The 25,104-nt window shown below is 47.7% G+C and overlaps 2 protein-coding genes across 2 annotated transcripts in view; both read left to right on the top strand.

Annotated features, from left to right (window-relative positions):
* The window catches only part of RAD50 (RAD50 double strand break repair protein), a 54,780-nt gene extending 48,492 nt beyond the window's left edge, over window positions 1–6,288 (top strand). The window contains exons 22-25 of the mRNA XM_080922578.1: window positions 596–681; window positions 1,187–1,329; window positions 3,731–3,864; window positions 5,278–6,288. Of these exons, the coding sequence (XP_080778704.1) occupies window positions 596–681; window positions 1,187–1,329; window positions 3,731–3,864; window positions 5,278–5,464 (550 nt within the window). The 3' untranslated portion in view covers window positions 5,465–6,288. The remainder of the gene's footprint in view (window positions 1–595; window positions 682–1,186; window positions 1,330–3,730; window positions 3,865–5,277) is intronic.
* A 15,990-nt stretch (window positions 6,289–22,278) lies between these two features.
* Window positions 22,279–24,773, top strand: IL13 (interleukin 13; the record flags this gene model as incomplete). The annotated part of the gene is made up of 4 exons (XM_080924031.1): window positions 22,279–22,419; window positions 23,600–23,653; window positions 24,255–24,359; window positions 24,675–24,773. The coding sequence occupies 4 exons, from the start codon at window positions 22,279–22,281 to the stop codon at window positions 24,771–24,773; spliced, it is 399 nt and encodes a 132-aa protein (XP_080780157.1).
* Between the last annotated feature and the right edge of the window lie 331 nt (window positions 24,774–25,104).

The following is a 25,104-nucleotide window of genomic DNA, read 5'->3' as shown; positions in this document are numbered from 1 at the left end:
GAGACTTGTCTTTGTTCTATGACAAGAGCCTCTGTTCACCTGCAGCCTCCTGCTGGTACTGGAGAGGCTGCACCCCCTCTCCCATGTGATCTTAGGGCCTAGAAAAAACATCTGGAAAAGATTTATTTCTAAAAGGTTTTTGAGATTGGTGTTTACACAGAATTTCATTGTATAGCGTTAGGGAATTTACTGTGTAGACAGGCTGACCTCAGTTTTGTGGATATCTGCCTGTCTCTGCCTCCTGAGTACAGGATTAAAAGTGTGCACCACCACACTTAACCCTGCAGCTTCTGAGTACTTAAAGTCCTTGGATGCCAGAGGAGAAGAGAGAGGTGTGTGAAAACATGGGGCCTGGCATACTCCTGGCAGTTTTCAGTACCAGGGAAATGGCAGTGCTTGGCCCTGTTTAATTTTTTTTCTAGGCCTTCCTATAGTCTAGTTTTGTAATTGAAAGTACTAGGGCAGTGACATTATTTTTATTAGTAGTAGTCGTACAGATACATTTATACATAATTTAGCATATGCTACTGCATAGTTTTGTCTTTCATATAAATAGTACATATTGTATTAAGTAAAACTGGCTTCCTTTTTCCAGAGCAATAATGAAATTTCACAGTATGAAAATGGAAGAAATCAACAAAATTATCCGTGATCTCTGGCGGAGTACCTATCGTGGGCAAGGTAACTAACATGGTGTGTCCCAAGTGCTTGTTCCAAAGCTCTGTCCACAGCCTCTCCTGTATGACCTTAGTTGCCAGCATTACCTTCTCAAACCCCTTCCTGAGCAAGTCTTTGAGAGTTTTCTAAGAATTCTTATCTTTGCAACATCTTACAACAAAAAGAAAATGCAAAGTTTCTCTTCCAGAGCCTGAAGGACTCATTGGCTGCAGCAGACATAATTAGCTGATGACATAATGGGTTCCGTGAAAGCGCAGATAGGGATAGGCCCAAGTGTGATAAGAAAAGTACCCAAAGGAAACTCTTAGAAAAAGAGCTGGGCCCAGGCTGGGGTGGGCCATCCAGACTGCATCTTGGCAGACCACGTGAGCCTGCATCCTGGCTAGAGAGTTTGCAAGGCAGCCAGTGCTGCTAAGGACACACTGTTGTCCCCAGGCTTCCATGATGATGTGTATAAGGGACAGAGGTGTAGTATGGATTCTCTAAAATACTCTGCTTTCTGTCTCAGATATTGAATACATAGAAATTCGATCCGATGCTGATGAAAATGTATCGGCTTCTGATAAAAGGCGGAATTACAACTACCGAGTGGTGATGCTGAAGGGGGACACAGCCTTAGACATGCGTGGACGATGCAGTGCTGGACAGAAGGCAGGTATCTCAGCCATCTGGGGAGCCAGCTTAGCCTGAAGGATGGCCCTGACGTTGCAGATAAGCCTTAAGAGCACCATTAAATGAGAGGTTCCTACAGCTTCCTTGCCACCTTGTGAGGCAGGCATGGCTACCATCAGTGCACCATCTGGTGCCCTGTAGCACTCTGAAGGTAACTTTTAAGAGAAAGGGTCAGGAAACTGGAGAGATGGCTCAGCGGTTAAGAGCACTGGTTGTTCTTTTTCAGAGGTCCTGAGTTCAATTCCTAGCAACGACATGGTGGCTCACAACCTTCTATGATGGAATCTGATGCCCTCTCCTGACATGCAGACATACAGGAAGACAGAACATTCATATACATAGATGTAGTTAAAAGGAGAAGGGTCAAAGTTACTCAAACCCATCTTCACTTCATAGCATTCCTCAGAGTAAAGTCACCGTTTCATGGGCCCCAAAAGATGCATTCTGGTATAGCAATGGGCAGGAACGTCTCAGAATTAATAGTGCTTGTACTGCCAGTCATAAGTAACACTAGTACAGGGAGGGACGTGGCTCAGTTGGTAGAGTCCTTGCCCAGCATAATCAGGCTTTGGGTTGGCCCCACCACTACCTAAATTTGGCTATGATCCCAGCACTGTGGAAGTAGAGACGAGAAAATCAGAAGTTCAAGTCATCCTTGGCTCCAGAGTGAGTTTGAGCCCAGCCTGGGCTACAACAAGACCATATTCAAGTGAACAAACAACACTAGCAAACTAGAGGCTGAGCTGAACCAGACGAGGCAGTCTAATCTGTGTCACTGCGGACAGAGCCCCTGCAAAGGCCTTAAGCTCCATTAGCATAGCCTTGGGCTGGACCTCACACATTGAACAGAGATTACTGCCAGAGCTTTGGTATCGTAGGGCCTTTCTACCCTTTACTACATGAATAAGACTCAGTGGCCCTACATGAGGCTCATGGAGGAAGGACAGTAGATAGGTTTGGAGTATGGGGAGGAAATCAGGATGAAAAGGTTTCAGTAAGGCTAAAGCATGAGACCTGCATCCCAGGAGCTTCATTTCTGCTAACTATACACAGAGCGAAGGCTCTGAGTTCTCATTAAAGCAGATTTTCATAAAATGTCACAGGCTTAGGAAAGGATGTCACATTATTGGCATAATTATTCTAGTTGTTGCCGACCCAGCAAGCAAATGCAGGTTACTGTCGTAGTCATGGTCTGAAGAGATGACTAACTTGTAATCTATAAACAGGATCCCTACTTGCTTTGTTTAGTGATGTCTAATGTTCATTATAAATGAGTTTGAGACATGATCTGTGAACAAAAGTCAGTTTCCTTTAGCTGCTCTTAACCTGTGAGACTGGCAGTGCTTGCTTCCTGGTGTCAGGAGAGGTGTCACACACATGGTCTGGTGGGCCACGCTGCAGCACAAAAGTGGGTAGTGGTGGGGTAGCAGGAGTGGGTTCAAAGGCAGGAAGCAAGTTTCTGTCCCCAGAGGGACTGTAAGCTCCTGCAGTCTGCTGACCTGCTCAGGGAGTCAGAGGGAAGGTGTGCACTACCCTAAAATTCAGCAGGCAGTGATGTTAGAGCTCACACGAGCACTGTGCACTGCCCAGAACAGTGTGGGTCCCTTTGCTGTGTCCCTTCAGCCCTGAGAGGGCTGGGGCTGGATCTGAGGGACTCAGTGTTTGCCGTTTAATAACCACAAATGTATTTAGTCGGCTCCCTGCAGATTAGTACAAATCGAGCCACACTCTAGTAACTTTAACCTATGATTTTCCCCATTGACACAGTTACACAAGCAGACACTTGGGTGTGATTTAGAACACACTCCCTGATGTCTCTTTTGGACCAGAGAATTAGGAGGCGTAAAGACGTCTCTATAGGAGTTAAAGTGCCTGTAAGGTTAGGAAGATGTAGGGTGCTGTGTTTTCCAGTCAGTTTCATCGCTGAGAGGCTGGAAGGCCAGGTGTGGTTCCACACACCTTTAGTCCCCGAGCTCAGAGGCAAACAGTTCTCTTGAGTTTGACGCCAGACTGATCTATGTATGAAGTACAGGTGAATCTTAGGACGTCTACTAAAATTATAAACTGCTGATAAATTGTGTGCATCTACCCTTACCTGTGTTGTCAGCTGTTTCTCAGTGCTTTAAATGATAGGCTGAGAGAATGTGGTCAATGGTCCACCTTCCAGAAAAGCCTGTGTCTCCATTGAACTGTCCCTGATATTTCCCACCTCTCGCATCCTTTTTGTTTGTTTTGGAGACAAAGTCCTACTACATAGCCTGGGTTGGCCTAGAACTCAGAGATCCACCTGCCTTTGCCTCCTGAGAGCTGGGATGAAAAGTGTGCCCCGCCACGCTCCGCACACCCTTCTGAGAGCATCTGTTATGCAACTTTTCTCCAGGTGCTAGCCTCTCTCATCATCCGCCTGGCACTGGCTGAAACCTTCTGTCTGAACTGTGGCATCCTTGCCTTGGATGAGCCTACAACAAATCTTGACCGGGAAAACATTGAGTCTCTTGCACATGCTTTGGTTGAGTAAGTATTTTGAGTTTAGGGGCAGGTTGTAATGTTTTTTAAAAGGACCAATAGCAGGGCTGGGTGTGGTGGTACATATCTTTTATCCCAGTACTTGGAGGCAGAGGCAGGCTGGTTACTGAGTTCAGGGCCAGCCTTGGCCACATAGCAAATTCTAGGCCAGGCTCAAAAAAAAAAAACAAAACTAAAAAACTTCCAGATCAAAAAGAATTGAGGCCTTTCAATAGTAATTCTCCAGATTCTCTTGAAAAAGAACCCGTGAGGCTGGAGGGGTGGCTCAGTGGTTAAGAACACGGGCTGTTCTCTCAGAGGGCCTGGATTCAGTTTACAGCACACACATTGACAGCTCACACCTGTGTGTAACTCCAGCTTCAGAGGACCTGACACCCTCACACAGATAGGTATGCAGTTAGAGCACCAGTGCACGTGAAATAAGGGACTCAAGTATTGAGACAGACTTATCTTGACTCCCCCCAAGCGTGCATAGTGAGGAGTTCTGGGCTTTGTCTCTATTTCCTGTGACCCCTCCCTGTCAAGCACAGGCGTCACTTTGCCCTGGCCAGACATTTAGAGCTTTTATGGAAAGAGAATACTGGTAGTCAGATGGTGCCGAAACTAAAGTGTTGTCATTGTACCCATCGGCTCATGTCAGCAAGCCTCCAGGGGATGGCAGCTCCTATGTGTGTGCACCCTGGTTCCAGGACACTGACGGCACTGGTGTCCTCCAGCAGCTCTTGATCATCCTGGGGGACCAAGAAGGAGGAGGACATTGTGGGATTGAAACATGAAGTGCATCCAGTCCCGGGCAAGTGATCAACAACTTTGAGTTAAAACTCTTGTTGCATCTCACTCATAGCTGATACCTCAGCATGCTGATGAGCAAAAATGTCCCCATACACCCACTCAGGCCCTTGTGTGTCACAGCACTGATGCATCTGGTGACTGGAGGAGGCAGAATTCTAGGTAGACCCAGCTCCTCAGAAGGCAGTGTTATTCCCCTCCCTGCTTGTTGTCTGCCTGAATTACTTTTAGACTTTCAGAGAAGTCTGGGAGAGTCTGGGCCGAGGAGTAAGCTGGGCTCTGGTTGCTGTTTTAGGTTTTCCAAGAAGACTTTCCCCGCATCAGTAGCAACTTGGGATTTTGGGAAACTAGTTCAAATTCTTGATGTAGTTCTTAGCCAGATGGTGGAGAATGAAGCTATGCATCGCACTTGGGGAGGAGCTAGGAAGGACTCTTACCTGCCTCGGTCGAAAGCCTCAGCCCTCCTCTATTTCCTGCAGGGCAGCTAAAGGCCCTGTCACACATGGCCCAGGAAAGCCTGCTGCCACACAGCTGTTCCTGTATGTGACAGATCTCCAGTGGTGTTTTCTAATCTGTCCAGTAGTGAAAAGTGTTCTCAATATATTGTTTCAGGATTATCAAAAGTCGCTCGCAGCAGCGCAACTTCCAGCTTCTGGTAATCACTCACGATGAAGATTTTGTGGAGCTCTTAGGACGATCTGAGTATGTGGAGAAATTCTACAGGGTGAAGAAGAACATTGACCAGTGCTCAGAGATTGTCAAGTGCAGCATTAACTCCCTGGGCTCTTATGTTCACTAACTTGTTTGGGGAGGGATGTGGATTGTGTGTGGCAGGTTTGAGAGTTCGTAAGATGGTGAGGCTGCCTTGAATGAAGACTGAACACAGTTCACACAGGCCTAGCAACCTCCCAGTTCTGCTCAGCCTTCATTTCCTGCCAACCAAGTTTCATCCAGATAAACAGTGCTCTTGAGAGCAGTGCTGACAGGAGGGGTGGGCACTTAAAAACGTTACTATTTTCTCTGAAGCTTGAAGTGATACGTAAGTGGCCCTGCTTTAACATGAATCCATGTACAACCTGTCTGTCTGGGCCTGGGTCTCTGACTGAAACCACAGTCACTGAAGGGAGGCTGGCAGAGTGACCTTTCATGGAATACCCAGTTCCCTCCACTGCAGCCCTGACAGATAGTTATCCTGCCTAACTAGAGAGGAGTTTCCCCAACCCTGACCTGATCTGCCCACCGTGTAGACCCCTGTCGCTCTCTGCTGTGTCCGTCATGTGTATCTGCCTGGCCTGGCCATAAACCCCAGGGACTCTGAAGAGCAGGTTCCCATGGACAGACCTGCAAGGGCAGGCCACCTTCTCACTCCAGAGGCCAGCCTGTTGGAGTCCGGTACACATGTCCATGGTGTAGTCAGCTGAAGGCTCCTGTGCAGACAGGGCACACTGAAGTCACACGCGTGCAGGTGCCACTAACAGCTCTGTCACTCAGAACGTCAGGCTGTTCTGCCCATCTGCAGATGTGATGGCCATCAGCTCTAGAACAAAGGTCTTTTTTCCTACCCTTTTCCTTCAGAAATAGAAAGACATATAAGTCAAATGCATACAGAAAATAGATCATAAGAAAATCACTTTAAAATAATCCTTTGGTATATATACAATGTTGTCATTTATTAAAAAAATAAAAGGAAATATTTGTATATTCATGGCATAGACATGTTTGTTTTACAGAGTTAATCTTTGTGGGATATTTGATACTTCAGCAGGATCTAAAACTTCATGAACAGTTTTCAGAGTTGATTAGTAGTTTGGTTTTATAACCAGTTCTAAAGTTGCTTCACATAGCCAGGTATGATGTCCCAGCAGAGGCAGGTGGGTCTTTGTAAGTCAAGGCCAACCTTATATACATAGCAAGACCTTGTCTCAGAAAACAAATTTTTTCACAACTATGCAAATGGTAAGGAAGATTTCTATCAATTTGAAAGTTTTGGAGATTCTGTCATTCCCAAACCCAAGTTTAAAAACTCCTCTGGCCCACTCTGGCTGTGAGCTTCAGATCCTCCGCCTCCCGTGCTTGGATTACAAGCATGTACTCCTATGCCCGGTTTATGTAGTGCTGAGAATTAAACCCAAGGTTCCGTACATGACAGGCACACACTCTGACTTTGTCACATTCCATTCCTGGCCCAAATCATTTGATGATTGACTCCTCTGTGGAACTCAAACAAACACTCAGAAATTTTAAAACAAGTCTAACACGACACAGCTAAAGCCAATTAATTTGGTATTTGCTGCCTTCGCTATTTTTTTCTATTGCTGTGATAGAACACCATGACCAAGGCAACTTAAGAAGAAAGCATTTAACTCCAGGAGGTTAGCGTCATGATTTTGGAACAAAAGCAGCAGAAACAGCTGAGAGCTTACATCTCAAGCAGGAGGACAGAAAACTCCTGGGAACGGTGGGAGACTTCAGCTGAAGGATGAGTGCAGGAACATCTTTATTTTCTATAATTCAACCACACACTTCTAAAAGTGCAGGTACGCTGGTGTATTACATAGCGTAGTCCTGAGTTTGAGCCAGAGTAATTTACGCAGCATACGTTGTGTGCTATGGCTGTGCCCCGTACAGAGTGTACCCCCTGTGCTCACAGCCAGGGCTGAAGCGAAGTTGAATACTGCATTGTGGGAACACACTGCTGAGCAAACCTTAGTCCAGTAAGACAGTGGACTTTGAATTTTTGGTGACACGCATGCTCTGGAGTTGTGGCCCACATTTAACAAGCTGAGGGATAGACTGCCTTTCATACAGTTCTCAGGATCTGTCCAGCCCCCGTGACACCCAAATTGTCATTGCAACTGAGCTTCCTTGCATCTCTGCAGCAGTGATGAGAGCTAAGGACCCTAACTTAGAGACATTGTCCTAGGAGGGACCTGGGTGTCATTTTAAGCAGCCTGATAAGGTGGTGGAGGGAAAATGGGATGTGAAGAAAATAGTGCAGGGTACTTGGAAATGAGAAAGAGTTCCAAGCTGAGCGACAGCTACTAGAAGCTGAAAAGAACGAACATTTGTTCCTCAGAGCCTTCAGAAGGACTTAGACCAGGGTGGCTGATACTGGGCTTCAGGCCTGGTTGAGAAAACAGTTCCAATTCTCCTCCAGGCCCAGGAGGGCCCCACAGCAGGGCCTCAATTCTCTGGGTCCTGTCTTCCTCCAAGCCCCCTTGTGACGAAGTTCATTCACCCAAGTCTGTAACACTGACAGGCTTCAGAAGGAAAGAACAGCAGCCCATTCTCACAGGGCAAAGATTCACTTACTGAATTCCAGAAGAGCATATTGAGTCTAGTTGAATATTAGACTCATCAGTGACCAGACTCTATACCAAGAACACAGAGGGTCCAGAAAATAAGCCTGCCCATTAACCACCACAGCAAAGCTGAAGACCGATCTGGGCAAATGCCTGACACAAATATTTTCCTGACATGGAGTCAGAACTTAAAGGCAACAGCACATAATAAAACACATACGCCAGGTAGGGTAGCATCTGCCAGTAAGCTCTAGAGGCCCTGTCTGCAGTGATGGGGAAAAGTCAATGGCCACGTGTAATGCACACCTTTAATCCCAGAGCTCAGGAGGTAGATCTCTGAGCTCAAAGCCAGCCTGGTCTACATCGTTCCAAGACACCCAGGGCTACAGAGAAAAGAAAAAGGCAGAACAAGCTAAGTATGAAATGGGCGCAGCACCCCCAGATCTACACAGGGCACAGCTTCCGTTCCAGCTGCTTTGAGAGCTGCTATCACTCAACCCCGGTCCGGCAAGCTTTGAAGTAGGTAGGGTAGGTGCCTTTCTAGTCACTACTTTTAGGCATTCTGTGCCTGTGCCGTCCTTCCCCACACATGGGATCCCAGTGCCACTGTTTGGTGGCAGAGCAGCCCAGGAGAAAATAGTCACCCTCTGGCCTCTGTCACCCACCTGTGAAAGGAAATGGCACTTCTGTTGTAGAGTTGTTCCAAGGGACCAGTGGTTTCATATTTATAAACCCAAGCAGCAGCCTGTGCCAGCCGAGCGTCAGCACACAGGAGCCCTCATCAGTCCGGTCCTGCTGCAGCCTGCCTTCCTTGGCCTCAGCTTGGGCTTGCTCACACCTCTGTCCTAATGTGACGTTCCCTTTGTGCCAGTGTCAGCCACCACCAAAACCAACTCAGGGAAGAAAGGGTTACTGGACTTACCCTTCCTAGTCACAGCTGGTGCAGAAGCTGGACAGGAACTGAGGCAGAGGCCCTGGAAGAACTGACTCTACTTAACTGGTTTTCGCCCATGGCTTGCTCACTTTACTTTTCTTACACAGATCAGGCCCCTCTGCCAAGGATAGCACCACCCAGTGAGCTGGATTCCTGAGCATCAATCATCAATCAAGACAGTGCCTCACAGACTTGTCCACAGGCCAGTCTGTTGCAGACGGTTCCTCCGCTGAGGGTCCCTCTTCCTAGACAACTCTGGGTTGTGTTGAAAACACACACACACACACACACACACACACACAACCAGCCAGCACAATAAGCCTTGTCAATTGACACTATTAAGCTATAACTTGTTCTTTCTTCTTTATTCCTAAGACCTCACAATGATATCACAATATAAATCGGTACTCTAACTTTTTAAAGGTTCTACAGTCCTGACATCAGCATCTCCAGGATGCTGGAATCTCCACCTGTAACTGAGACTACGCCTTCACAAATGACCTCCAGGCCTCTGCAGGTACTCTAACTTCTCAACATAGGGTCACACCTCAGCATCTCTCCAGTATCCCTTCATACCTTCAAAACCAGTATCACTCGAGAGCCTCTTGCCCATTTCCAGATGTGGTCACCAACCTGAGATACAGCCTTGGCCCCTTTGGACCACAGTTGAATCCAGAGTTGTAATTCACAGTGTCACACGAACAGCCCCAGTCTTTGCTTCCCTCTAAGACTTCACAAGCCAGGTCTCTACCATCTACACCTCTTGACATTTCTATATTCGAAGCTTTTAACTCACTAAACTGTGCACACTCAATGGCTTTTCTGTCCCAGAATTCCAAATGCCACCACAGTCCTCCTCCAAACAACAATAGCATCAGCACCAACTTCTGTTTTAGCTTGCTTTTCTACTGCTGCGCTAAAACACCAAACTTGAGGCCAGAGGGAGTTTTGGCTTGTCCTTCCTCAGCACTGTCCCTTACCAAGGGAAGCTGGAACAGGGGCTCAAAGCAAGAACCTGCGTTGAGAATTAAGCGGACCATGGAGTGCTGCCTCCTGGCTTGCTCAGTTTGCTTTCTCATACTGTGGACCACGTGCCCAGCCTTGGCCCCACCCATGGTTGTCTGGACTTTTCAGTTTGTGTAAAGTTGACAGAAAAAGACAAATGTACTAACAAAAAAGAACACACCCTTAGGATCATTGAAGATTTTAGCTTCCGGTTAAATCTCTCCAAACGAGCTTTATAATCATTTAAATATCCTGGTAGTGATAGCATCCAGCTCCACAGCCCTGTTCTGCACACACACACACACACACACACACACACACACACACACACACACCCCAAGACTAGCACTGGAGCTAACCACCTGAGCACTAAGCTTCATTTCCAGGGAGCACTGACACCCCACGTTCCCTCCCCGAAGTCCCAGATCCTACTGCAGTGTTATTCCACCGAGTCTAACACCTTCCGTGCTTTGTTTCCCTCGTGCTCGACTTCCCCCTCACGGCATATACCCTAGCATATATGACAGCAGAGCTCCTAGCTGTGTGGCCTGTCCTCCATGCTCACAGTCTCATAGCCACCCAGCCCTGGATAAGCTCAACTGTCCCCATGAGATCTCCCTTGCTCTGTTTCCTAGACCTGCTGTTGCAGGCTTCAGCCTGTCTGGACTTTTCCTCTGCACTCATTATTCCCTAATTTTGAGCCTCACAGCATTAGAATTTTAGCCTCTTAATTTGTGCTCCCAAAACAGCCTGCACTGGCTTCAGATGAAAATAGCCAGGCCCAGTGGTAAACCAGCTGCCACGGTGGGCAGTGGGAGCTTGATCCCACCAGGAGCCTCTGAGAAGTGGTAAAACGCACATCGATGTATTCCCCGAAGGCATGACTCTTCACACACTGTTAGTGGGGGAACTGGCTGTGTGGACCCTCAGCTACATTTACAGAGAAAACAGGGGCTGGAGAGATGCTCAGTGGACAGATCCTCACGTGTGAGCAGGCCCAGAACTGCCCCAGTAGCCTGCATGCTGATGCTTGTCAGTGTTTGTCTGCAATCCAGATCTCTTCTAAACTGACTCACTCAGCAGCCTGTGGACAGATGGACATCCAAACACACTCGGCTATCTAACGGACATCTGAAACTTACAACGACTCAGCCCGCTTTTCCTCCAGAAACTCCAAGTAATGACAGCACATTTTTCCACTTTCTTCAACAAGCCCAGCATCTTATGTTTTAACTCACAGTTCACATCTATTCCCTCAGTTTAATACTCTCAGAAGGTTTCCAGAGGCCCATCAAGATGGCTCAGCAGGTGAAAGTACTTGTTGCCAAGCCCGGATAATCTGAGTTTCATTCCCGGGCCCCGTGTGGTAGAAAGAATCAAATCCCACAAAATGTCTTCTGACCTCCACATGTGCATAGGAATACATGTACATATGAAATGCATAAAATGTACAGTGTGTAAAAACACAGACCTAAGAAGGACAAAAGGACAGCTCTACTCTGCACACCCATGGTGCTTGTTCACCATCACAAAGTTGAAAACATTTTACAACCCGAGGTCAGCGCTCAGTGACGCATGCCAAACACCCTGCAGAGGTAACATGTAATGACGTTACGCTAGTAGTTAAAGGGCCGGGGGTAGAGCTCTGTAGGTAAAGGGCTTGCCTGGCAAGAAGTGAGCCCTGGGTTCCATCCTCAACACATATATAGATAAGCCAGGCATGGAAGTCTGTGCCTGTAACCCAGGCACTCAGGGGGAGATAGGGAGATTGGAAACTCAAAGTCAGCCTTGGCTACATAGATCTGGGATACATGAGACCTTAGAGAGATAGATGGATAGATAGATGGATGGATGGATGGATGGATGGATGGATGGATGGATGGATGGATGGATGGATAGATAGATAGATAGATAGATGGATGGATGGATGGATGGATGGATGGATGGATGGATGGATGGATGGATGGATGGGATAGATAGATGAATGGATGGATGGATGGATGGATGGATGGATGGATGGATGGATAGATGGATAGATAGATAGATAGATAGATAGATAGATAGATAGATAGATAGATAGATACTTCCCACAATGAAAGATTTAGGGCCAGTGTCTTCATTAGTGATGTCTGTCTGACATGTACAGTTACACCAATTTTATCCAAACTCTTTTAAAAAACAGAAAAGGAGAAAGGAACACAGTCAAGGTCATTCTGCAAGCTTACTCTTCCACGGATGGTATCCAGGAAACTAGAAAGCAACCCCTCTTTTTGTTAATGTATTGGGCCAGCAAACAGAGTAGCTGGTGTTTCCAGGATACTTGTCATTGCCCTCCGCTATGCCCCTTGACCTTCTGGAGGCTCCTCTTCCTTCCCCAGTTCCTCCACCTCTGATTGCTTATCTCACGAATTCCATTACCCTGCCTTCTCCTTCAGTGCACTATTTGATTAAAAAAAAAAAAAGTGCTAGCAAGTCAAATATCTAGAAACAGACATGCCAGAAGCCCAAGGCAGCCAAAGGAAATGCAGATACACAGAGCACACCCATGCGTGAAGGACCTGATCAATGGAACCAAAAGGAAATGTGCAGCCCAGGGGGAAACATCAGTGAGTCAGCCACATGACTGTGAGGTGACATCCCAAATAAGTAGTAAACCCTTACAATGCAGCAACCTTTAAAATGAAGCTTTACTTTTTACACATGACTGTTTGCCTTCATGTATGTGTATATACCATGTGTGTTCAGTGCCCATGGAGACCAGCAGAAGGCACCGGAACTAACTCTGGGAACTAAAGTTGCAGATCACCAGAATCCTCCCGGTGGGTGCCGGGTACTGAACCGGGGTCCTCTGCAAGAACAGCTGGTGTTTGTTTCACTTCTAAGTTCTTAACTTAGCCATCTTGCCAGCCTCCACAATGTGGCAATTCTTAAAAACTGATTTTTAAAATGAGCAAAGAACTGAAATAAGTATTTTATTAAAGGGGGGCGGTAATAAAAGCCAGGACTTGTGGCTCATACCTGTAACGCAAACACTTGGGAGGTAGAAACAGTACGATCGGTAATTCAGGGACAGCTTGGGCTACACAGTGACTTCAAGGGCAACCTGGTTACATGAAAGCCTATCTAAATAATAGGCTAATAACCCCACAAGTGATTTCAACATCCCTGGATAACAGGAAAGAGCAAGTCAAAGCCACAGCATGCGGCTGGAGAGATGGCTCAGTAGTTAATACACTGGATGCTCTTCCACAGGACCCAGGTTTGGTTCCCAGCATTCACGTGCTGGCTCACAACTGGCTCTCACTCCAGTCTCATGGGATCTGGTGCACTCTTCTGATCTCTTTAGGCACGAGGCATGTATGGTACACATACAAATGTTCATGTATATATTCATATATGTGTGTGTGTGTGTATGTGTGTGTGCCTTAGCACACTTCACAGCTGTTAGGATGTCTGCTCTCTCTCTCTCTCTCTCTCTCTCTCACACACACACACACACACACACACACACACATGCACAATGGGTGAGGTATAGAGAATGTGAATCCTTATGTATTGTTAATAGAATGTAAAACAATGAAGCTTCCTCAAAACAATGAAGACATTTAGAACAATTCTTCTTAAACATTTCATTTTTAATTATGCGTTTGTGCACGTGTGCGTGGGTATGTGCATGTGAGTCCTGTCCCCTTAGAGACCAGAGGTGTCAGATCCTTTGAGGCTGGAGTTATAGGCAATAATTCTTAAATATGTTTTAGGAGCTAGAGAGAGGGCTCAATGGTGAAGAGCCTGCATTGCCCTTTTAGAAGAATTGAGCTTAGTTCCCAGCACCCACACAGCAACTCACTGTCCCTTGTAATTCCAGCTCCAGAGGACCTGACACTGTCTTCTAGCCATGGGCGCCCACAGGCACGCACCACACAGAGACACATAAGTACAAATAAATCTTTTTCTTAGCATTTCTGGAATGTACCCAAAGCAACTGAAAGCACTGTCAAAGTTCTAGGGCTGGCGCGGCAGCCGAGAGGCAGTAGACCTCTCTCTCAGATCCTCCTGTGAGACACTAGCCTCATAAAGGAAAGAATTCCTGTGCCTACGGCAGCACAGGTGAGCTTTGAGGACATCAGACGAAGACACAAAGCCTGTCGCAAAAGGGAAAGACTGCATGAGTCCATGCGCAGGGATACCTGGAAATCAAGTTTATAAGACCAAAGTAACAGGGCTCCCAGAACCTGGGTCAAGTGGGGATAGAAAGCAGAACGTGGGGCAGTGGTGTCTGGCAGACAGAAGAACTGGCAAGTTCAGAATCCCAGAAAATCTCATAACTGAGAGGCAAGAGTTCACTCCTAACCAGGTCTCTGCCCTGGAGCACGTGCACCTGACACCCAAGAGAACTGTGCCGACCAGTCGTGTAACTTAGAACCTAGAGTTCTCTGTGCTAAAGGGAGATCTAGATAGGCTCCCAGTGTTTGACCAATGAGCTTCCTTTCCTGGGCATCCCTTCCTGCAAAAAGGTTTTTTGTCTTTTTTTTTTTTTTTTTTTGATAGTTCATGTGTTTACATCCCCTTTCCTGGTTCCCCCTCTCCCATTTCCCCCCTCTCCCTGCTTCTATGAGGATGTTCCCCCTCCCGTCTGCCCCTCCCACCTGGCATTCCCCTACACTGGGAAAATGAGCCAGCACAGGATCAAGGGGCTCTCTGCCTATTGATGCCAGACAATTCCATCCCTCTCCTACATAAATGGCTGGAGTCATGGGACCCCCCCCCCATGTGTACTCTTTGGTTGGTGGTTTAGTCCCTGGGAGCTCTGGTTGGTTGATATTGTTGTTCTTCCTATGAGGTTGCAAACCCCTTCAGCTCCCTCAGTCCTTTCTCTAACTCCTCCATTGGGGTCCCTGTGCTCCGTTTGATGGTTAGCTGCAAGCATCCTCATCTGTATCAGTAAGACTCTGGCAGAGCCTCTCAGGAGACTCCTGAGCTCCTGTCCGCAAACACTTCTTGGCATCAGCAATAGTCACTGGGTTTGGTGACTGCATATGGTGGTGGTGGGGCAGTCTCTGGATGGCCTTTCCTTCAGTTTCTGCTCCACACTTTGTCTCCATATTTCCTCCCGTGAGTATTTTGTTTCCCCTTCTAAGAAGGACTGAAGCATCCACACTCTGATCTTCCTTCTTCTCGAGCTTCATATGGTCTGTGAATTGTATCTTGGGTATTCGAAGCTTTTGGGCTTGCAAAGGGAATTTAATCTCTGGCTCACCCTCATCCACCATGAATAAATCACTTTGGACAAGCACAAACTGTCTTCTTCATCAAGGACTATAGCAGGGGGAGGGCTTCATCATACAGAGCCACACCCAAGTCCCCTGTAGAAGCCCCTCCATACTCCTAGCACTCATTGGGAGGTAATCTGGATCCCCACCCCCACGCCAGGCTCATTGCAGGCCAGTGGTCCCATTCTCAACTCCTCGCCCCGGTGGAATGCGGGTGCACAGGAGTTAGAGAACCACAGCCTCAGTCCCAGCCTCCACTGTTTCTCACCAGAGAGACGCAGGATGGGACCCTACCTTAGACTTCATTAATACCTTCCCTGACCAGCACCCAGTGAACCAGCTCCCCAGTGGTGAGGAAAAAAATGCAGCCTAGAACCCTGTGTTTTACCTCCCCGAGATGCTTGTTGATGTGTTCTGAAACCCCAAACAGCAAGGCAGAAATGCAGGCCCGCAGCATAGGCAGGACAAGATGGTGTCAGACTCACGGCCATCCTCCTTAAATCTCCTAAGTAGTGAGATGACAGGTGTTGCTCCATTACCTGGCTTGCTGACAGAAAAATTAAAATAATTTTAAATAAAAAGTGTTCCACTTATCAAAAACAAAAACAAACCGTAGGACCTCCGGGGGAGCGGTGGCACATGCCTTCAATTCCAGTGCACAGGAGGTGGGAGGTGGGCGGTTCTCTGTTGAGTTCAAGGTCAGCGTGGTCTAATCGTTTGAGTTCCAGGCCAGCCAGGGTTATGCAGCGAGACTTTGTCTCAAACAAACTAACCAACAAAAAAAAAAAAAAAAAAAAAAAAAAAAAAAAAAAAAATCACAGGACCTAATAACCTTTACTTTCTAACAGTGAAAACTGAGAGTGTGCCTCTGTTGGTAACCTAAAGTCCTTGCTGTACACACCTAAGGACCTGAGTTCAAATCCACGGCACCCATGGAAGACACCAGCACATCCCCGAGTGGCTCTAATCAAGCTCTGGGGAGGCAGAAGCAGGACCACCTCGGGGTAGCTGGCAGCCATTCTAGGGAATCAGCCTGGGCTTCAGTGAGAGAGCCTGCCTTAAAGAATAAGGTGGGGCTCCTTGATGACGACTCCTAACATCAACCTCTGACCTCTGCACACACGTGTGTGTGCATGTGCACCCCACACACTCAGAACTGTCTCACACACGGGGTGGAACAACTGGAACTGGCGATATATTCTTACCTACAATCCTGTAACACATGCGCAATGGGTCTGGGCTGTGGCTGAGCAGTGGAGTGCTTACCAGGCATGCGCAAGGCCTTTGGGTCAGTCCAATACTAGTAAACAATCAATCAACAGTGGAAGAAAAAAAGACTAAATAGGGAGAAAAAATAAACAGTTCACAAATCCTTAGATTTTTCAAGAGAAGAAGATACTCACCAAAGACACAGAAACATGGTTCTCCCTCTCTCTCCCCCTCCTCCCTCCCCCTTCCCCCACCCTTCCCTCTCTCCTTCTCCCTCCCCCCCACAACCCCAAAGAATAAAATCCTCTTGGGATAAAAGGGAAAGCTATGGAAACACACCAGCAGAGGGACTTTTCCCCAGTGGAAAGCAGAAGAGATCCGATAAGAGAAGTTCAAGACCAGACTCCAGGAAGTGTAAAGCACAAAGGAACAAAGAAACCCACAGGAGAGAGAGGAGAAAGGCCAGCCATTGTCTCCGCACCCCAGACCGACGTGTGTGTATATGTGTGTATGTGTGCTGACATGTGTGTGTATACTGACATGTGTGTATATATATATATGTGTGTGTGTGCTGATGTGTGTGTACTGACATGTGTATATATGTGTGTGTGTGTGTGATGATTTGTGTGTACTGACATGTGTGTGTACTGACATATGTGTGTACTGACATATGTGTGTACTGACATATGTGTGTATGTGTGTGTACTGACATGTATGTATATTAACATGTGTGTGCTGACATGTGTGTATATATGTGTGTGTACTGACATGTGTGTATACTGACATATGTGTATGTGTGTGTACTAACATGTGTGTATATGTGTGTATACTGATGTGTGTGTACTGACATGTGTGTATATATGTGTGTGTGTGCTGATGTGTGTGTACTGACATGTGTATATATGTGTGTGTGTGTGTGCTGATTTGTGTGTACTGACATGTGTGTGTACTGACATATGTGTGTACTGACATATGTGTGTATGTGTGTGTACTGACATGTATGTATATTAACATGTGTGTGCTGACATGTGTGTGTATATATGTGTGTATACTGACATATGTGTATGTGTGTGTACTAACTTGTGTGTATATGTGTGTATACTGATGTGTGTGTGTACTGACATGTGTGTGTGTGTACTGATGTATGTGAGTGTGTTGTGTGTTTGTGTACCTTATGACTTGCTTTCCCTGATCAGGGGCCTTGCTCATGTCTGCCACAGCAGATAAATAACATCGGCCACTCCGAAGCGCATCACTGGTAATTAGAGCACAAAGGCCCAGAAACCCATTGACTTTCCAGAGAAAGCTGAGGGAGGACAAACACTCAAAACCTGGGCTCTGGAGTCTCAGAAAGATAGATGATTAAAATTCTGAGAGAAATTTTTTTCAATCTGAAAATGTATATTTCACTAAACTGTGTACGTATTTGATATTAATATAAGTATATTTAGAAGCACAAGTTCTGACACTTTACCTCTTATACACCTTTAAGTAAAAAGCTTCAGAAGGGGCTCAGTGAGGATAAAAGGCTCACTATGCAAGGGTGACCCTCCACATCCACATAGATAGGCTGGGCATGGTGGAGCACACTTGTAGCCCCAGGGTTTACTGGCCAACCAGTCTAGTTAAATCAGCAAGCTCTGGGGGCTGGAGAGATGGCTCAGAGGTTAAGAGCACTGACTGCTCTTCCAGCGGTCCTGAGTTCAAATCCCAGCACCCACATGGTGGCTCACAACCATCTGTGATGGGATCTGGTGTTTCCGAAGACAGCTACAGTGTACTCACATACATAAAATCTTCAAAAAAAAAAAAAAAAAAAAAAAAAATCAGCAAGTTCTAGTTTCAGTGAGAGACCCTGTTCTGATAGGGGATAGGCACAGTCAGCACACTAGCACATCAGACACACAGAGAGAAGTGCACACGTGTGCATTCACTACACACACACACACACAGAGAGAGAGAGAGAGAGAGAGAGAGAGAGAAATGCACACATATGCACTCACTACACAGACAGAGAAGTACACACACATGCGTTCACTACATACAGACAAGTGCACACACATACGTACTCACTACACACACACACACACTACACACATAAAGACAGACATCAAAAGACAGAAACTATCAGAAGAAGATGATGATTAACCTGATTCAAGCACCCCACGGTATTCTACGTACTGGACATTACATGGATCCTCCATTAATATGCACAAGTTTTATGGTTTTGTTAAAATTAGCTATAAAAAGTCAAAACCTAAAAGAAAGTTCCCACAGGTGCCTTGCTGAGAAAGAGGAAAAGATGGAAGCAAGGACTAGGAGAACAGAGGGCGGGGCACAGGACACGCCCCACACTTGCGCATGCGCACACAGGTGACCTGGAAGGACAAAGGTTTCTTACCAAGACCACAGGATAGACTTCTGGGGAGGAGAATTGAGTGTTAAATTCACTGAAGGAGAGACAGACAGACAGACAGACCAAGATAGAGAACCACCCAGTCACCCATACCTGGAATCCCAGACTCAGGGCACAGGCAGAGGATTGGCACTGAGTCTGACCTTGACTCCAAAAGCCCAAATTAACGACAATAAGGAACCTTGTAGGACCTCAGATTTGTATCCTACTTGTGAGCTAAGGAAGCCAACTGCCATAGACTAACAGACCAGCAGAAGAGGTGTTTGCCACAGCCAGGGCTGTAGAATGCCAGCCCCGTCTTTATGTTCTGGGTCCCAGTTTTAGCAAGGTGCGGAGAGCCAGGGCGTTCGGTGCACACGGTGGACTTTAGTGGGGGAGCGGAAACCCCAGGTTAGGGGCCTGGCCTTTTCTATTAAGCAGTAAGCTGCTACCTTTTGCTCTGAAGAAGACGGAATCTCTTACTGGATCGTGTGTTTTCAGACACCCTTATAAACACAAGTGGCTCATTCAGGGGTTAAGGGTGGGAGACCCTGTTGAGAACTGAAAGCCACACTGCTAGGTCTTTCTTTTGAAAAATCAAATAAACAGTTGTACTTAATGAAATAACTCACACAGTCCAAGTCCGAATTCATACCAATTTGTCACCCCTTTTTTTTTTTTTCTCTCTCTCTCTCTCCAAAAGAGACCCAGTGCCTGGGGCAATCCAGAAACAGCAGAAGCTGTCCTGAAATTCTAGCTAGTTCCAAGGTGAGCAGGGGGCAGGCAGGAACCAAGTTACTTTTGGAAAACTGCAAACTGCCCAGCTGCAGCAGGTCATGGGCTCAAAAGTGTCCTGAGCCCAAGCAGGGCCTTCTAGTAGTTTGTGTATATTGGTTTCTCGCGGTGTACTAGGTGACTGGAGCAGGCTGGATACCAAACACTATCTTGGCACTTATCCTAGCACTCCAGAGGCAGAGGCAGGAGGATGGATCCAACTGCAAGGCCATCTTGGTGTAAAACACATCCAACCTTTTGACATTGTCATCTACAAAGTTTACACTCAAGAACAGAAATGAAGTTTTACACACACACACACACACACACACACACACACACACACAGAGAGAGAGAGAGAGAGAGAGAGAGAGAGAGAGAGAGAGAGGTAGGAGGGGTTGTCTTGTTTTTAAATCTTCACGTTTCAGTGTTTGTGTACATATTTGCCAAAACTGCAGGCCAGAAAGCTAAGCAAATCTAGACTTTGTCTCAAAAAAAAAGGAAAGAAAGGAAGGAAGGAAGGAAGGAAGGAGGAGAAAAGAAAGAAAGAAAGAAAGAGAGAGAGAAACAAAGAAAGAAAGAAAGAAAGAAAGAGAGAGAGAGAGAGAGAAAGAAAGAAAGAAAGAAAGAAAAAGAAAGAAAGAAAGAAAGAAAGAAAGAAAAAGAAAGGAAGGAAGGAAGGAAGGAAGGAAGGAAGGAAGGAAGAAAGAAAGAAAGAAGAAAAAAATCACAACAAGAGGGATGGTGGTGAAGCCGGGCAGTGGTGTCATATGACTTTAATCCCAGCACTCGGAACGCAGAGGCAGATGGATCAATGAGTTCAAGACCAGCCTGGTCTACAGAGCGAGTTCTAAGGAAAAAATTCAATTTTCCCACTGCAGCAGGGCGGTGGCCCCTCTCCTGGTGGTGTGGCGTTGGCGGCGGCAAGGGGAAGGTGCAGGCGCGCGCGCTGTTCTAGGGTGCGCAAGGGCGCTTGGGACCCTGATCCAGCGGTCCAGCCGGGACCGTCCCGTTTTTTTTTTTGCTCGCCGAGTGATGGCCGCTTCCCCGCGGGGCAGCTCTGGCCGCGCCTTCCGAGAGACCACGGAGGAGGCGGCGCGGGCGTCCTCTTATCGACCCCATCTCCCGTTACATAAGGCCGCGTCCCTATCTCCACGGGCCATCGCCGCGCCAGTGCGCCTTCTCCCACGCGCGGGGAGCGCCTACCTGCTGCTCCCCGCACGCCTTCTGCTTGTCTTGAGGGGCAGGGGCCCTTGACTCACCCATGCACGCCCCGAGGTGTTTCCCCAAGCCTTTCCCCACCCCAGGAGACCTCCAAGGGATCTGCCACCTGCCCTGTCCTCCACAGGGGTCACTTGGCCAGGCAAGGCATTTCAAATCGCACAAGGGACAGAGTCAGGTTTCTGTAGGTCTGTAGAGGGCCGGGGAAACCTCCACTGTGGACAGAAAGCAGTCATGAGTCCCCAGTGGTGAGAGAGCTGGGCAGGGCTAGGCCCTGCAGGAACGAGGGCGTTAAAGACCCTTGAGGAAATCTGTAAGAAGGTGGAGTCTGGCTGCGGAGAAGAAATGGGTGGGGGAGAGTCTGAGAAAAAAGAGGGGCCATGGAGGGCCCGCTGCTGGCCTAAGGGAGGAAGTGGGTGAAGGCGCATCTTGACATCACTACCCAATAGGCAAATGCTGTGGCCTCTGCAGGGGGTGGGTCGCTCAGTGTGAGGAAAGAGTAGGGAAAAGGCTATGCGCGGGTGTCCCTGCAACAAAGGAACTGCCCCTCCAATCATTCTCAACATTCTGGGAAATTTGAGGCCCTTGCTTCTGCAGAGACGGGAGGGAGGGTCTGGAGGTGCAGGGGGGAGGGTGGCAAGTGTGGTAGCCACAGTCTCGGTCTATCAACAGCATTAATGCTCTTTGGCCCGGGCTGAAGTTTGAGCAGCCTGCTGCCTACCCAACCCAGATACAGTGTCCCAGCAGAAGAGCCAAGAGAAGACACTGGTAGGCCTTTGTCCAAGCGGCATATTGGCAGAATTAGTATCAAAAGTTTTACTCATTAAAGGTCAGGGGAATCCCTGAGCTGGCTACGTTTCAGTGAAGCTCTGGGCAGTACAAACCTGTGTATCCCTCCCACTTGTGAAGCTGAGGAGCAGAAGGGTGGTCGGAAGTGACTTCTCCTCATTCCCTTTGTCCTGTTTGAATTCTGTACCCAAACCATGCATCGCTTTGGTGATTTATGAGATATGTTCATTGAAATTAAGAAGAAAGAAAAGGAAGAAGAAAACTTCCCCAGTTCTCACAGCCAGTACTGATACTCACCAGCCCAGAGGCTGACAATATTGGGCTGGGGTCAGTATTGGGCTGGCTGCCCAGGAGCTTGGGTGGTCAGTGGGTGAAATTACTGGGGTGAAAGTTAGCTTTGCTGATGCCCACAGTGGAAACAAGCCACCCAGAACTAGGAAACTCTCTCGCAGACCCTTCTCAATAAATCCACTAAATCAAACTCTTTCCTTTAGAGGGCACTGGATTTTCCAAAAAAGAAAAAGAAAAAAAAAAAAACTTTAAGATGAGTAAAGATGTGGTTTTCAGATAATGCCCAACAAAGCAGAGACCAGGGGTGAGGCGTCATCACTTTGGTTTATAAAAGCTGCTTCAACAGGCTAAGGCCACAAGCCAGCAGCCTAGGCCAGCCCACAGTTCTACAGCTCCCTGGTTCTCTCATTAGCTCTGAGCTTCATGGCACCCTGGGTGACTGCAATCCTGGCTCTCGCTTGCCTTGGTGGTCTTGCCGCCCCAGGGCCAGTGCCGAGATCCACATCTCACCTTGTGGCCCTTAGGGAGCTTATCGAGGAGCTGAGCAACGTCACACAAGACCAGAGGGTGAGTAGCACACACATCTCTTCCCCAGAAGAGACCATGAGCAGGCTGGGTCTGGGCCTGTGTGAATGACGGAAGCCCCTAGTCCCTGACTCAAAAATAAGGAAAAGGAGCAGCTAGTTTGGAGGTGCAACAGTGTATGAGCAGTGAAGGGTTCCCCAAAGGAAATGGGGGAGAGGTCTCTGGATGGGGAAGCCAGACAGCCCTCAGACTGCCTAGGGAAGGGTTGAGAATGTTGGTCCAAAGCTGTTAGGGGTAGTCAAAGAATGGAGAGCAAGAGGGACAGGTCATCTGTATGTGATCTGATAATGACATTACCAGGGGTCTGCAGGAGTGGTGGCCACTATTTATCCAAAATGGAGGATTTTCTCAAAATGTCACGGCCATGGCCAACAAGTGGACCTTGCATGGGTTGGCAGAGCCACTCTGGGCCTGGCCCCACTTCTACCAGATCAGGACTCTTCCATGGAAAACAGGGAAGGGTCAGCAGCTTCCTGGAACTGTTTGGCAACTGCCAACTGGATTTCCCATGCTTTGTCCAACTGGATTTCCTACCCCATGTCCCCACCATGATTTCAGTCAGTGGGACAGGAGGGCACTGTAACACCAACTCCTTTTCCCACCTGCAAACAAGCTCACAGGTGGGAAGAGGAGTTGGTGTTACAGCCATTATTTCCTGACCTGGCCCTGGATGCTGTGTTATCTCTACTGACACCCCCAGAGGTTAATGTCAGACTCAAGCTTTGCAAGCATCAGTTGAGGCCTTGTGTGTGTGTGTGGGGGTCCCTAACATAGTGTCCCATTCAGAGAATAGAAGTAGTTCATTAGGTTTCCACTGCCTCAAATCTGACTTAAGTAGGTCAACATCAGCCTCTCCTATCCCTCCTTTACCAAACCCCACTTTGGCCTTCTCTGTATGCCCTCATCCTCATGCCCAGACTGTGGCAAGCTTCAGATAAGGCATTTTCCCTGCCAGCAGCCACTTAGTTTCCCTCTTTTAGCTCCAGGACTCTAATTCCTGCTCTGGCTCCTTGTGCAGACTAGATACTGGAGCATAGGGTGTTGAGGGATTGTCAAGCCAGACTTTATCCTTCACTAGGGGTGCTTGTGGACGTAGCCTGGTTGGGGTAGGCCTATGAAATCTGCTACCATTTTGTTCATGGTCTCTTTCCTTCCTTAGATTCCCTTGTGCAATAGCAGCATGGTATGGAGCGTGGACCTGGCGGCTGGCGGGGTAAGGAGCCTGGGCTGAGGGGGTGTGGTGGTGGCTATCGGCTTCCCTTGCAGCTATTGGCTTCCCTTGCAGCTATCCCTAAGCCCTATGCATGTAACGAGGGCTTTCCAAACAGCCTTCAGAGATAGGCATGCCTGGAATATCAGGACTTTAGAGGTTGAAGCAGGAGGATTATCATGAGTTTGAGGCCAGCCTGGACTATATAGTAAGTTCCAGGCTGGTCTAGGTTACAGAAAGATATCCTGCCTCACAGAAATAAATTGAAAAAGCAAACTCTAGAACAGCAATTCTCAACTTTTCTAATGCTTAAATACAGTTTCTATGCTGTGGTGATCCCCAGCCATAAACTTAGTTCATTGCTACTTCATAACTAATTCTGCTGCCGCTCTGGATCATAAAGTAAATGTGATATGCAAGATAGCTGGCATGTGGTCCTCAAAGGGGCCAAGACCCTCAGGTTGAGAACCACTACCCTAGAAGCTACTCCCGTACTCCCCATACCTACCTCTGTTGCTCCTCCTACCATCCATGCCTATCTGGCCAGTTCAATGGCCTTCTTGTGACCTGGGCCAGGCCTGACATCTGCCCTCTTCTCCCACAGTTCTGTGCAGCCCTGGATTCCCTGACCAACATCACCAGTTGCAATGCCATCCACAGGACCCAGAGGATATTGAATGGCCTCTGTACCCAGAAGACCTCCCCTACGGTAAGGCCTGTTCCAGCCCTGAACCCATTCTTGCTAGCCTGGATGAACATCCCATGTGTGAGTTCACCAGGAGCAGACCCATTGTGGCAGTGGGAACACAGACTTAGGGAGTTAACAGTGCTTGGGATGAAGGGCTCCCAACTTTTACCTGAGCCTCAGTTACCACGTTTGTAGAGTAGAGACAAAACCAGAACCCACCTGGAAGGGACTTTTGGGAGCATCGTAAGGGCCGGTCCCTGGAAAGCCCCTGTTGAATGCCAGCTGTCCTTGACCTTGGCTTCCCTCTAATGAATGGGCCTCTCTGGTGTTTCACAGGTTTCCAGCCTCCCAGATACCAAAATCGAAGTAGCCCAGTTTATAACAAAACTGCTCAACTACTCGAAGCAACGGTACCGCCACGGCCCCTCCCACTGAGGAGAGACCAGCTCTAGACATCTCTGCTGTAGACATCTCAGTTGTGGACTCATCTTCCTTTCTCACATCAGACATCGCTTCGGGAGGCAGGGAGGAGGGTTGGGGAGAGACGAAGTTGCCTCAGCTTTGGCCTCAGCCTACACTGCCTGCCTAGTGTTAGGGGTCTCAGCCTGGCAGCCTCCCACCCCTCATCCCTACAGCAAACTGGAGTGTGACAGTGAGTCCAGCCTATGGCCTGGTCCACACAGGGCAACTGAGGCACACAGCAGCTTGGGCACATTTCTTCTTAATCTTATTTATTATGGTTGCATGTTATTTAAATGAGTCTGTT

This window comes from Micromys minutus (genome assembly GCF_963924665.1).
Source record: "Micromys minutus genome assembly, chromosome: 10".
In the NCBI taxonomy this organism is placed as follows: domain Eukaryota; kingdom Metazoa; phylum Chordata; class Mammalia; order Rodentia; family Muridae; genus Micromys; species Micromys minutus.
The sequence above is the reverse complement of the archived record's forward strand: the minus strand, read 5'-3'. Positions and strand labels throughout refer to the sequence as shown.